At 49.7% G+C, this 14,656-nt stretch overlaps 1 protein-coding gene across 1 annotated transcript in view; it reads left to right on the forward strand.

Annotated features, from left to right (window-relative positions):
- Nucleotides 1-14,656, forward strand: part of ARHGEF26 (Rho guanine nucleotide exchange factor (GEF) 26) — a gene marked incomplete at its 5' end in the record, with an annotated part of 36,094 nt that overhangs the window by 21,154 nt on the left and 284 nt on the right. The window contains 9 exons of the mRNA XM_010141875.1: nt 386-538; nt 1,011-1,140; nt 2,983-3,057; nt 4,090-4,179; nt 6,566-6,720; nt 10,918-11,127; nt 13,328-13,401; nt 13,556-13,660; nt 14,545-14,583. Of these exons, the coding sequence (XP_010140177.1) occupies nt 386-538; nt 1,011-1,140; nt 2,983-3,057; nt 4,090-4,179; nt 6,566-6,720; nt 10,918-11,127; nt 13,328-13,401; nt 13,556-13,660; nt 14,545-14,583 (1,031 nt within the window). The remainder of the gene's footprint in view (nt 1-385; nt 539-1,010; nt 1,141-2,982; nt 3,058-4,089; nt 4,180-6,565; nt 6,721-10,917; nt 11,128-13,327; nt 13,402-13,555; nt 13,661-14,544; nt 14,584-14,656) is intronic.

The following is a 14,656-nucleotide window of genomic DNA, read 5'->3' on the forward strand; positions in this document are numbered from 1 at the left end:
TGTGTATGGCTTTGCTCTCTGTTCAGGATGTGACGCGTAACTGTATTTCATAGAACTCTTCTGGTGTTGTGCTTCCTTTATCACAAGAGGAAATGTGTTACTGTGGGCTTGAGATGGTTTTCTTTCTTTTTGAACCCTGTTTCTGGAAGTTCCAGTCTAACCAGCTCAGTAGTGCTGTGCTGGTTTTGGCAGCTGGAGAGTGGGAAGTCCCTTTACCAGCAGTGCTGGAGCTGGGCTCTGCCAGGTGACACTGCCACTCCTTGACGATTCCAGTCGTCACTAGGTTGAGAAAGTCACGGGTGGTGTCTGGTGAAGTGTTAAATGCTGGGAAAGAAAATCTGCTGGTTTCTGTGAACATGAGTTGTTCAGTTCTCTTTTTTCACAGGTTCTTCAAAGAACTTGAGGCCAGGCATCAGAACAACATCTTCATTGATGACATCAGTGACATAGTCGAGAAGCATTCCTCTTCCACGTTTGATCCATATGTGAAGTACTGCACCAATGAGGTCTACCAACAGCGGACGCTGCAGAAGTTACTGTAAGAGCCAGTTCTAAGACGCGACTGCAAACCCCCTGTTGTGGGAGGAGGAGCAGCAGCCTCTGGTACTGGGTGTAAAACCCCTGGCTGTACATACGTGCGAGGCTGCCTGTAACACACCAGTTCCCTGAAGTGATGGAGAGCGGAGCCGTGCCTGGCTGCTCGGTCCAGCCCGGGGTGAAGCCATGGGCCGTGCTCCCCTCCCACCACTGAGTGCAGTTTCACCAGTGTCAGATGCAGAGTCCTCATGTGTTACAGAGGAGTCGGTCCACGCTCAGGCTCATGTGTGGCAGAGGTCTCCATGTGCCAGCATTGGTCTTGCCTGAGTAAATAAAGCTGGAGGCTCAGTTGACGTGACTACCTCAAGTCACACTTTCCTACTAATAAAATCATGATTTATTTAGAACCCAGCGACTTTGACAATCCTTTCGTGTAACAAGCCGTTTAATTCTCTCTCCCTTTTTCCCACTAGAGCCACAAATCCAGTGTTCAAGGAGGCGTTGTCACGGATTGAGTCCCATGAAGACTGCCGGAATTTACCCATGATCTCTTTCCTCATTCTTCCCATGCAGAGAGTGACGCGTCTTCCCTTGCTGATGGATGTGAGAACAGTTATTTTTATTGCTCTCTTTTTTCTTGATGTTCTTTTAATGCTCTCATTTGTTCAACCCCAATTCCTGGCTCTTTCCAGTCTCTTTCTATCTTCTGACTTGTGCCAGGCCCCAGGCTGCAGATCCTGGTCTGCTGATGAAGGACTGCACTTGTTTTGCTCACAGTGACGGGTACCTCCAGCTCCCCATTATGAAGTTAAATATTTAGACATTTTCATAGAAAAATTGTACAGTAAAGGATCAAAATGATTCTGAAACCAAGGTGGAACCTTGCACAGAAATTGTCTGTAGTGTTAGGATTGAAATTGAACCCTACGTGTAGAAACCAAGCCTTCCTAGCGTAGAGCTCAGGTGACGGTCCTTTTGCGGCGAGTGTTGCCATTGGGAGCAAGGCCCTCCCGACCCTCCGTTATGAGTGTGACACTGTCAGCCTGAAGAGTGATCTCCGTGCCCAGGGACACAGCAGCTGTTCCTGAGTGCCACAGTGTTGATGCACTCGGCTTCCACCAGTGTGTCACAGGGCGAGGTGTTCTTCCTGTGTAGGTTACTGGTGGCTTAGCAAGTGTGGTGAGGTGCAGGTGAACGTTTGTGAAACAAAGCTCACAGCGGGAGTCCCAGTATTTCGGTGAAGGTGCTGGAGTACATTTGAGCTGCACCACCAGCAGTGGCGCAGGTTAAAGTCCAGGCTCAGACTCCAGCATTGGCAGGATCCAGAACCAGAACTAAGAGTTTTGTTCTCCTCTATATTTGCAAATTGTTCTGATGAACTTGACCATCTGGGTGGCTGCTCAGTTCATTCACGGACATTGAATACTCTCTTCTCTGCGGTGCCGTTCTAGGTCAGAAATGGAGTGACAATCCAATCCAGTGGGGTAACCCCGCTTTGGCGGGTCTCTAGGAGCTCCTTCACCTGCTGAAAGAATCTGCACGATCAAACCAAGCTTTTGATTTCCACTGTTGCTGTTCCCTTTGTTTCTCTGGGAGATGTTGTGTAATCCTTATATGGAGACTTCAAAGTCATCTTGGTTTTTTTTAAGGCTTCATGGCCTTAAATACAGCTCCAACCATAGGGAGGGGACATAGTTAAACCTAAAGATTAATTTAATGTAAAATACCATGGGTTTGTTTCTCAATCAAAACAGTGATTTAACTGGTCTGTCATTGAGCCTGAATGCCGGTTTCTGATAGGACTCCATCGTCCCCTCTGCGAATAAACTGTCTGTAGATGCAGCTGCCAGGTGTAAGTCAGAGGTCAGGTTTGCTTCTCGTCACTTCTCTGGGTGCTGCAGTTGTCACCCCTCCCATGGGCTCTTCAATAAATTACTGTCGTGTATTTTTCTGTTGTACATGTGACAGTGTGGCCTTAAGAGCCTTTGCTGTTAATCCTCTGGAAATACTTAACCTTCCTCAGCAAGGTCAGACAGAGGTCTCTTACCATGAGCGCGGTTGTAGACAAACGGGTGTTTCGACTTCCAGGGAGGGCTGCACTCTGGCTCAGGAGGGACCTGGTCTGCACGGCTGCAGTGGGACTTCTCCGGAGTTTGCAGACAGTCAGGGAGCAGGCGGCGGAGCCTCTCCCTTTCCTGGAGGATCCTGGCCTGCCTCTTCGCCCGTCGCCGTGGCTGGAGGCTGGCCAGGTGGTGCAGAGCAGCGCTTTGCTCCCACACGTGTTCACAGCAGGCACTGCTGGGCGTGGCGGGGCTGCGGAGAAGGGACCTCCTGCTCCCCCATGATCCTGGTCCACCCCTTTGGTCTGTCGTGCCCGTGTGAAGTGCTGGTTTTAGTACAGTCTCTGCTTCCCGGTCCTCTGAATTAACGGACGTTTCATTTCAGACCATTTGTCAGAAAACTCCGAAGGATTCGTCAAAATACGAGAACTGCAAGCGAGCTCTGAAGGAAGTGAGCAAGGTGTGTGTGTCCCCAGAAGTGTAATGTGGATGCAGAATGTTCTCTGCTTTGTCTATTTCCCTTCCCAAACTGCCCCGCATGCTTTTGGCGTTGCAGAAATCCATGGTGAGAAGTGGCTGTTCTGGTTTTTTAGTCACTTGAGAATTCATTTCCACGTTTATCACTCTTTCTGTTCGGCTGTTTCACTGCGTAGTTCTAAATTGGTGGGAAATTCCAATCCATCCGTTTAATATTTCTATTCTGGAAATCAACAGCTCTTCGAAGCAGAACCCTGGTACGGAAAGAAAACTGGAGGGTCTTAGGACGGGCTGGTCTTTGCTTCTCAGGTGCCAGGAGTGCAGCAGTAACGCATTGCGGGCTGCTCCGAGACGTGAAGGACTGGGCGTTCTGTGTGAAACACCCTGCCTCTGCACGGAGGGCTGGGCATTACCGGGGGCCTTGGGCGTTCTCTGCTTCAAGGTGTTTTCTGTGCATACAGAGTGCAGACAGGAGGAGCACTGAAGCGTAAAAACTCCAAATTGTTGCATTTGAGAAAGAGCACAAGGGATCATTTTTGTGCCTAAGTTACTGCTAATGACATTCAGGAGAATGTCCCAAACTCGGCAGCCCCACATGGCCAGCACGGCTGGGTCTGCAGGAACCCTATGCAAAGGGTTTGATGATGGGGCAGGAAAGGCCCGTTGGCAGCTGGGACATCCAGCGTGACGTCATGGGCTCTGGGGAATGCGTTTTCATGCCTTTCCACCTTCGCCACCTGTTTTCATGTGTCCCCCCGCCCCGTGTACAGGCTCAGTGAAGCTGCAGCGCGGTTTCAAATGGCATTCGCAAGGTCCGCTGCGGTGGGACCGTCTGGGACCCTGTTCTCCTTGGTGTAACAGGATGGTGCTGTAACGACTGCGCTGGGGCGTGGCAGCACGTCATGCTGCCCTGTTGGTCTGGAATGGGGTTGTCTTGAGTCGCATTGTACAAAGGAACAAAAGTTGATATTGCGGGTGCCAAGCGCATCACACCTGTCTGATGTCTTCTTCCTAGCTGGTGCGGTTGTGCAACGAAGGAGCGCGGAAGATGGAGAGGACAGAAATGATGTACACCATTAACTCCCAGCTGGAATTTAAAATCAAGGTATGGCGGTGGTACTTCTGACCATAAATCATGTGTGTAGCACGTGAACAGCCTTGGCCGCACGGTCTGTTTCGATGGTTTGTTGCCAGCAGGAACAGAGGGGTCGGTGCAGGCTGCAGTGCTGACATGACTTCTGTTCGCTGTCGTTACAATCACAGTTCTGTTAACAGTGTCACTGGGTGACCAAGCGGGTGCTCTCTTGTGAGATGATGTTTTAATGGTGGTACCTGTGGTCAGTAGAAGTTGGTGTGTTTAAAACCACAGCTCCCTGAAGGACCACAGTCAGCCTTTGAGGAGGTGCCGTCTCCAAAAAGATGGTTTTCAACTAAAGTATTTTTATTGACAAACTTTGGCTAAAACCTGAAAACAGGAGCATTTCCTTACAGCAATAAATAACCCCTTCGTAACATTAGTGCCACCTCTGCGTTTGCTCACCGTGACCGTGGTGAGGCTCGAGTCTCTGCTGCTCTGCGGCAGAGCTGTGATAGTGCCGAGTCCCTGGCAGATCTGCTTTGTGGTTTCACGCGTGGTTGTCAGATCGACACACGTGCTCGGCGGTCTCAAAGTGCTGAAGGGGTTTATAGCCTGGGCTTTCCCCTGGGAAGGGGCACAGGCTGCGGGCCCTGCTCTGCCGAAGTGAGAGGCCCTGCGTCGCTGTTTCCTCCGCAAGCTGGAACCAGGAGCTTCTGCTGCTCCTGTGGCACCAACAGCAACCACGTGGATTCGGGGTTTCTGTTTTTAATGCACGTTTTCTCCCTCTGTGCATTTTAAATGTAACTGTTTAGTGGTGGAGACCTTGTCTGTGGTTTGAGAGCTTGCCAGCTGGCCCGTGACGGCTGCCTTGGCCCCGCTCCAATGTCTCTGCGTCCCCACAGCCCGCTGCGAGCAGAGCGGGGATGGTGCACATGAAGTGCTCTGGCAATTAAGGAAAAATGAATATTGAAGTAAAATCAGGCTGCCTCTGGAATACAGTCAATTAGGGAAGCGTGGCGAACTCCCCGGGAATACAGAGGAGAGAGCTTTAAGCTTGTCCTCAAATAGAAACGTAATTTTTGTCTGTGCAATTACAATTCCCACGGTGCTGTAACTGTTCTAACACCGTTATGAACTGGGAGAACGATTCCTGGTCTTGCTCAGCCTCGCAGGGTTTGGGGGTTTGTGTTTATTGTTCTGTTAGATGTAACTGTGGAGCATTTCATGGGAGCACAAGAGAAGCTACTCAAATACCACGTCACTTCTCTATGCGCCTAGTCAGGAGAATTTAATTTTTAATTAAGATTCGGAAGATTTTATTTTTAACATTTTTAATCTTTAGCACCAAAAAAATTACATTTTATTTCTACAAATGCACTTTCGTGTTCATGAAACAAACCTATTTGTGATGTCTGTGTTCACGGACTGTCAAGGCCAAAGCCTGTCTGGTGTGTGAAGTCCCGAAAGCGCAAGGGTGTTGCTGTCAGGCTGCTACACCAGACAGCTCTGAGAAACCCTGGCTGCCCCGGGCGGCAGGAGCGGAGTTCTGGGGGGCTGCGGCAGGCGAGAGAAGCAGCTTTGGAAAAACCATTTTGTCACGTGCTATTTCAGAGCTGCTGTAAAATCACATCTCAAAACCAAGGGGTGGCTGCACATGAAATCAGGGAGGTAACGTTTTGTTCATCTGATGGCAAGATCACAGCCAAAGCACCCAGTTCTGGTGCGGGGCAGGACCGCAAGGCAGGTGGAGACAAGCTGAGCAAAGGGCAGCAGAAGCAATTAGAAGATGTAAAAAGTCAGGCCGTGCTGAGTAGAGACACGAGCTGACAAACTGCATGAAGAAATGTCTTCTACAAGCATGGAGACGGTGCTTTAAACCAGGGGCACGCAGCAGTTGTCTCCTAGTCTAGTCACGCGAGACCGAGAATGAGTTGGAGCAGCAGCTCGGGAAGCAGGAGCTGTTCTGGGTGGATACCGAACTGCAGACACAGGTTTATAGAGGTCCTCTAAAAACTGTCAGACCTGACTTCAAAACCACAGGTGGGTTTATGGTGTCATGAGCAAGCTCCCCGTGTCTGGGCGTTAAAAGGGACAGACCCACAGCACTTCCAGAGCAGACGGGCTTTTCCTTGTTCATTTCCCTGGGAGATCTCACGACCAGTCCCGTCCGCTCCTTTTACCTTAGAGGAGCTTGTGTCGTGCCCTGGGTGAGTCTTGAGTATTTGCAGGCTGTTTCTTGTGTGTGATGCAGATGATGACGATATCGGACCATGAAAACCTCTGTCCTGAGCTTGTACTCTGTGAGCTTTGAGTTCACTCAACCATTTTTTCCCTGAATACCTCGCACTCTGTTACCTGCTGTTTAAAAATCACTACTTTGGAAGGACTGAAATGTTACTGTCTTGCTTTGTAGCCATTTCCACTGGTTTCCTCCTCACGATGGTTAGTGAAAAGAGGTGAATTAATGGCCTACGTGGAAGACTCTGGACTGTTTTCCAAAAGAACTTCGAAGCAGCAGGTGTACTTCTTCCTCTTCAACGATGTGCTCATCATCACCAAGAAGAAGAGGTAAGAGCTTCGCCAGCGTCGCGCTGCCTTGAATCGCAGGGAGCAGCCGACTTGGCGTTGGCTTTTCAGATGTGGTGACAGTTGCGTGCGCCTCACCCGAGAACTGCAGCACTCGGCTTTGGAATGGCACACGTGGCTTTTACCTGCGCTCTGCCCACGCGATGTTGGGAGGGGTGGAGGAGCTTCACAGAGGAGCAAGCGGACCTGGTACATCTGCAGCATAGACCAGGGGGAGGTAGGGAGCAAACATGTTGTAAGTGCAATAAACACTTGCAAAGCTACTTGTAAGTTTTAATACGCTGTGTCAGAGCGTGAACGAGTTACTCGAGGCTGCGTCCAGAAATGGCCAGTGACCACAGGCTGAACAGGAGTTATTGGCAAGCGCAACCGGAATTCCAAACTGTCAGACCGATTTCACAGTTGCTCCTTGACGCCACAGCAAAGGGGGGATGTGTGGAAGGATCAAGAGCAGGTAATTCTCATTCCCTTCCATGTGGCCCACAGCTGGGCTGGTGTCAGGAATGAATTTCGGGAGACAGCTTTGACATTTTTCTTGCTAGATTGGAGGGGAGGGTTAGAATAACTGACTGAGTGGAATTTCCATCCCCTGCTGTTGCTGTTCGGTGATATCTGATAGATAAACCTTACTCCTGAGGCTACAAACTGTTCTGAAGTACTCTGCACCTGGGCTGGCCGGTTAAGCCAAATCCCAGCAATTTTAGAAGACACACATCTGTGGGACTTCAAATCTGTAATTCAGATATTTTGAGGAATGAGATATGACCTGGGAAGAAAACGCCAGTATTTGGTCAGAGAAGCTAAACAAACCGAGGGGAAAAAATATTTAAGGGTTTTTTTAAATAAAGATGAGAAGTGGTGAGGTTTCTCCCCAGCCACCTCAGTGGCGAGAAGGTGTTTCTGAGGTTAGTGTTTGTCAGACTTAGGTGGGAGTGTTCTGTGAGTGCCCCATGACCTCACTGGCCACACATCATGGAGCTGCTCAGTCCTTTTCAAAGCACGAGTGTCTGTTCCCATGGGCCTGCGACTAACGTGTGACTGTGGTGGTAACGAAGTCAACGTTTGAGTTGGGAAAACAGTCAAAAATCTGTGATGTGTTTGGTGGGTTTGTATGTGACGGCTGCTTGTCCAGATGATAAACGAGATGTTCCTAACAACAAGCCTTATCCAAACGGTGTAACAGCTTCCAGCTGCTGGAGTGGAAATGTCCCAGATGGGCCCTGAAGCCAAAACTACACAAACTTGATGTCCACGATCAGGTTCACACGGTCACTCTCCCCAGACAAGGGGACAGAACTGAGGACTAATTCTTCAATCTTCCCAGATCCTTGGAGCGTGAGGCGTGTGCTGTGCCCACATGCTAAGTGTCTGGATAACGTCTGACCTCGCACCCGCAGTGGTACCGTGGGCACCCCAGCAGCCACAGAAGTACTTGCTGCTCATGGAGTTTAAACGTTTGTGTTGTTACTTGGAGCAGTTGGCGTTTCAGCGGCTGATGAACTCTGCACAAAGCCCCATCCTCCTCACTGCTGTCCTGAAACCACTCAGTTAGCAAGGACTGCCTTTATTAGCCATTGTGAAATGTACAGACGATGTTTTTCAGCTGCAGGAGTCCCACGGAGCTGGCAGCATCCCCAGCTGGTTTCACTAGTTCTGCCCTTGGCTGGGCAGGGGTTCCCGGGCTATGATAGTGACCTGACTGCTTTAAAAACAAAACAAAAAAAAAAAAAAACCCCGGAAGCCCCCAACACACAACAAAAAAAACCCCCCCAAAAAACCCCACCCCAACACCCCCCAAAAAAAAAAAAAAAAAAAAAAAAAACCCGGAAGACCCCAACCAACAACAAAACAAACACCACCAAAAAACCCCACCCCAAGACCCCCCAAAACCAACCAACCAATCTTTCCCAGTTTTGGAGTGTGTATTTTAAGAAAAAAGGAAGAGAGAGAGACACACTGGTAGATATTAAAGAGGTTTTTCCGTGTCAGCATGAGCCCCCAGCTGCTGTGGCTGGCACCTGGAATGCCCTCAGCGATGAGCAGCAGCTTGCCGGTACAGCGATGGATTGATGTGAATCCCGAGCTGGATTCAGGGGAAGTCCATGGTCTCTACTGCCTCCTCTCCCACAGCTTCTCGCAGACCCCTGACACTCTCCCCAGTCAGTTCTGTTTCGGGGAGGGCTGTGAGTGCCCCTTCCCAGAGATAAAGACATCTAGAATTAATTGCAATTAAGATTCCTTTTGGCAGCCCTGGGTTATGTGCGCGGAATGTGGAAAGCTGAATTTGAAGATTCTCCCAACTTCTTGGTGCACTCATGTTCAATTCCTTTAATTAGACTTAACGGATGTGTAATCTTTATTCTTCCTGCTCTGGCCCCCAGAGTCACGTGCAGTGGCATAATTAACCTGGCTGCGTTCTCACAGCGCTCTGAAAGAGCTGCTGTGTGCGGCTCGTTCCCGTGTGATTCACTGTTCAAATCTTTCTCGGTCCAAGGAACACGGACACGGCAGTCTGACCCAAACCCTGGTCAGTGACTGTGCGGAGAGTTTTTCAAGCTATTTCGGGTTCTTGCAGCAGCACTCGTGGAATTTTTGGTATGTTTGTGCCTTTGTCCATGGTACCTGAGTGGGGAGTTGTGATTCCAGCCCTTGGAGCAAAAAACACCAGTGGGTACTGCTTTGAGACCTGGGAAAGAACAATGTTTTATGAGCTAAAGGGATTTCAGTTCTATATACCCAGTAACTCTTACTAAGCGTCCTTTGCAAAGACCTCAAACCCCTCCTCAAAAGAGAAGAAAAAATTCCAGAGAAGGGTTAGTGCCATTTTCTACGTTCTCAAACTATCAAGACAGGTACTAAGTTGTACTGCAAAAAACCCAGTTCAGGTCTTTAACTTGCAGAACAAAAGCAAAACCAAAGCCCACAGAGCTGAAAGAACAACTTTGGTTTTTACACTAGAGCACCAGCAGAAACAATTAATCCACAAATACACGGTGATCTGTCGAGCCCTTGTCGCTTGTAGGGGAATTCTCTAACGCTGCAGGAGGCGCAGGGATAGGCACTGCCTTAGGCTTTGGATCCAGCGCTGCTCGGCGGTGGTTTAGCCGTTCTTTCCTGAAAGATTAAAAATACGCGTGTCAAAGACCATGGTATGAACTACCGAGGTGCTCTTCTGGGTGCAGTGTATTGCAGCTGAGGTGAAGTCATCAGCTGGCCCTTTACGGCATCTGAGCAGCGTGAAGGGAGTGTACACTCTGCCTTGAAGGGGAACGTCAGCTCCAGGGTCAGGGTTTGATGCGGATCAGCTCGGTGCTTGGCTTTTGCTGGCAGCAAAATTAATCTTCCCAAGTATTTTTCCAGTCTAAATTATTTTAACGCACCTCAGTAATCTGAGGCTCCAGCACAGCTTTGAGGCACTGGGGGCTGAGGGCTGGTACTTCAGGGTGCACCTTTAACTGGAAGTAGCTGATGTCCTGCGGAACCTGACAAACAGGGCAGTGTACGGGCTCTGCGTGAGCAGGTTTTCTCTAGCTCTTCTTTTTACTCCAGTGTAGGACAAAGCACCTGAAAATGTTTTCAAGCTTACATGAACTTAGGAGGGAGGTAGTTTATGAGTGTTGTGGGTCCATAGTGTGTCCTGGTGAACTTGCACTGGTATGTGAGACGGTTCTAGGAAACCAGTCACAAGCCTGAGCCCTTTCAGCTGCTGCTCTCGTGATCAATTGCTGTTTCTCGAGTGATGCAGGTTCTTTTAACTGTTTAATCATTGTACAGGCACAGGAAAAGGGAAACTTTAGGGTTTTCCCTGTAACATTCTAAAATTAAGGTCTGTTGTTTATTTGATGCTGCCGGAGGACAAAAGCACAGTTCTCTGTAACTGCTGTGCCTGTCCTCCAGTACAGCAGGGTTCTGCTCAGCTTACACCCTGTCAAGAACACAACAGTGGTTTTACTGCGCCACTGAACGGAATTCCACAGGGTTTCAAAACTGAGCTGCTGCTTGTCTTGGAAAACGGGTAGTTTCAAAACCAAGCAGGAAAGATGATCTGAGCTGTTAGAAGAATTGTGCCATGTGATGTAGTTAAAAGTGGATTCTCTGACTGAGTTTGCTTCCAGGCAGACTGAATGGAAAACTAAACGTTAAACTTGCGGGTTTTTTCTCCCCCTCTTTGCCCTGCAGTGAGGAGAGCTACAATGTCACAGACTATTCTTTAAGGAACCAGCTGGTGGTGCAGCCCTGGGACAGCGAGGAGCCCACGTCCTCTCCTGTGAAGAACACCTCGGCTGTGCTATCCTCGCGGCAGAGCTCTGCAGCTCACCTCTTCACACTGGTTGTCCTCAGCAATCATGCCGGGGAGAGGGTGGAGCTGCTCCTGGGGGCAGAGACACAGTAAGTAAAGAGTTACCGTATGTGCCCACTCGCACCCCAGCCCGGTCTGGGTGGTGTGAGGCACCCAGCTGGCCTCAGAGAGCTCAGGCCATCCCCAACAGGGGGAACAGAGCTCAGAGCTGCAGACCTGCAGCTTCTCCCCATTCTGATGACACGTCTGTGACAAGCAGGTGCGGCGGGGAGAGTCAGTGCTTCAGGCTCTCCGTAACAACGCTCCCATCTGGTCCCTCGGCACAGTGTGCTGCGAAACTGCGTGTGTGAACTGGAGCATAGTGCAGGCTGCCGCGAGGAAGAGGGGGCTTCCACTGCTGTAGGGAAGGGAGGCTCCCTTGGGCCTTGTCTTGGGGGACAGGCCTCCAGTGATGTGACAGCAGAGATCCATTGTGGCTTGCCCTGTCTCCGGTGCTTTTCTGTGCTGGTTTGTTCCCAGTAGCTGGAGAGTGTCTGATTCTGGTTGTCAGTTCTTGTAGCATCGTGGTGTTTACACCATGTTGTCTGTACATGTAGCACAGTATGAGCTGGAGGAGACAGGCCCAGGGGTGTCCTACAGTGGGGGGGATGACCGCGGAGGGCTCTTGGTGTGTTGGTGACTGCAGGGGTCGGGTGGTGCAGAAGTGGAAGCAGCACTGCAGTAAGTGGGAGGAGGCATTTGGCACTGTGGTGGAGCTGTGTGGGGATAGAGGTGGTCCTTGTTCTCCTGGCGCTGGTTTGAAGAGTGTGCCGCTTTAGAAACCAGCAACAACAAGCGTCTTGTTCTCGGGTGCAGATATCCGAGGCCATCGTTCCTCTGGTGCCATTAAGGTCCACACAGCCCCTCAGAGAAGTGAAAGCTTTTATCTGTTCTGCAGAAGCTGGGGGTGGGACAGAAGACATGAGCCAGAGTGCTCCAGACTTCTCCAGCCTGGAAAAACTCGAGTTCTTGGTTTGCTCTCTAAGTTGAGAATAACCCTGAAAGAAACTACAGACACTAAAGATTTCTGTTGGAGCTCTCGTTCTGAAGGAGGCAGATGATTCAGAAGTGTCTGGAAATGCAGCTTTATTGGGGAAAAATGCAGAACATTTTTAGTTGTCTGGGCTTGTTATGAAAAGACACTTTGTGCCGCAGGTTTGTCACTGCTTTGCCCTGCGCCGTGGGTAGTGTAAGTAGTGGTCCAGCAGATCGCACCTAGAGGAAGCGACTCTGAAAGGAATTCCTTTATTTGAGTATTTCCCATTTATACTGAGTATTACCGTGTGTACGAAAGGTACAGGAAAAACTTCACTGCCTCTGAACTTGGAAAAGGACAGGGAGGGGACCTGCAGGAGGAAGCCAAGCTGGATGCTTTAGGTGCTTATTGAATCGAGTTTTGCATGTGTAAAATTTCAAATCTGATTCACAGAAATACTCATTTTGGGAATCAAGTTGAAATTTCGATATGTCAAAATTCAGTGTTAAAACAGTCGAGTTGTTACAGCTCAGCCCTTGGGTGGTTTAGGATTCCTTTCTCTTCCTTTACTGTCTGACATCACTTCAGCTTGTTTCGCTCCCTTCCAAAATCCCTGTCAGTAATCTGGGCTTTGTGACCTGTTGTGGAGCACTCGGACCCCAGAACGCTGACACTGTGCTCCGAGATGGACTTTGTTTTTCCAGGGCTAAACAGGGTGAGAGTCAAATGACTGGTTTAGGCCTTTGTTGTGTCCTCGTTGTCTTGTGCTGGCTCTCAGTGGTCCCAAACCGACACAACCGGAACATAAAGGTGTCCTTCTGAGAGCACAGAGAAACTTTGGTTTCTTTTCTGTTTTTTTTTTCATTCTTACTGCACATGCAGATTATCCTTCTCACAGGAAAGCTGCTGGTATTGTCTATTAAAATGGCTGTGTGGCATTTCCCAGATGCTTCGTGCATTAGATGGTTTAGTTTTTAAACAAGACGACTATTGAGTATTAGTCACAGACACTGGTGGAGAAGCTCACCTGCGTTACTCTAACATAACTTAAGTACAGGGCTGTGAGCCCTCATGCCGGTAGGGCCATGTTCACTGGCTCCTTAAAACACTTCATCTGTTCTGGCCAGATCTTGAGAAGGAGAAAGGCAGTTTGGGTTTGGTTTCTGTACCCAATAAGAAAGAGGAAAACATCAGCACAGCCTGGAAGAGGGGAGTGGTCTTGAGCATTACCAAGTGCAAGGTGAGAAACGGCACTTTGCCTTTGCTGTTTGCAGGAGTGACAGAGCTCGCTGGATTACAGCGCTTGGGCAGGACCGGGACCGGGACGGGCAGAAAACGGACAGGACCAGTAAGTCACAAGGAACAAGGCGTGTGGGAGCTGGGCAGAATGGAGAGGCGCTGCCCCTCAGTGGGGACAGGAGCAGTAGTCGCGTGAGCTGTGTTCCCAGAGGAGGCTCTGTTCTGTGTGCTGTTTAACCCCGCCTGGCTTCTCTCTTCCCCAGCTCTGAGGCAGGTGGAGATCGTCAGAACCTACACAGCCAAGCAGGCAGACGAACTGTCTCTTCAGGTTGCTGATGTTGTTCTGGTGTATCAGAAAGTCAGTGATGGTGAGTGAGAATGTTGTTGTCAGTAACTGTCTCTCACCACTGTGGGGGAACCCAGCTACAAACATTTATTTCCTGTAGCGTTGGCCATGCAATGAGTAAAGGTTTGGCTTCTGAGAGCACCGGGAGCGTTTGGGCTCAGGTCACTAAGGGACGGCCTCAGTGCAGGCAGCGGGTGTTCAAGTACCTCATCACCATGGTAATGGACAGAGAGAGATTGCTGCAGAAAGCACCTGGCTTTGACATGTGGAACGTCCACAAATAAGAAACTGAATTCTGCCTAAAGGCACAGAGGGCAGAGACTTCAGTGAGCGTGCCCCAGTTTTGTCCAAGAGAGGCAGACGCGTTGTCATTGATGTCACAAACTGGGCTTAACTGCAGGGGCCTCGCACAGCGTTTTTGCCTCAGTGTTCCGTAACATCAGGTACCCGCAGATCAAAACTGATTCATGCCTGGATGTGCAGGTGATTCTGCCGCTCTCCTGAGGCGCTGGCTCAGCGACGCCTGGAGCTGACAGCACTGGAAGTACGAAATCCTACCTTCATGACGTTACTCAGTACTACACAGGAAGTCACAGATCCTGTCACTTGCGCTGCTTTCTTTAGGTTGCAATATTGTATTATTTATATGACTTTGAACTATACTTGAGTCATAATATAAAAATGTGTTACTCTTGTTTCATGTAACATTTATTTTTACATACTATTCCGTTCCTAGTCTGCCTCTAGGCGCCCAGAGTGCCCGCCTCTGTTCTTGTGGCACTTAACTCACTCCAGCAGTATGTGTGTAACCTGTGTGTAACTGTGCCGGCTGCGTCCACGGCTCTGACACGGTGTCTGACACAGGACTGACAGGATCTGTTGCTCTGTGTCCGCTTGCTCTGGCAGGTTGGTACGAAGGGGAACGCCTGCGGGATGGTGAAAGAGGCTGGTTTTCCACAGAGTGTGCGAAAGAAATCACGTGTCGTGCCACAATTGACCAGAAAATGGAGCGGATGGG

Source organism: Buceros rhinoceros, unplaced genomic scaffold (assembly GCF_000710305.1).
Source record: "Buceros rhinoceros silvestris isolate BGI_N320 unplaced genomic scaffold, ASM71030v1 scaffold9388, whole genome shotgun sequence".
Lineage (NCBI taxonomy): Eukaryota > Metazoa > Chordata > Aves > Bucerotiformes > Bucerotidae > Buceros > Buceros rhinoceros.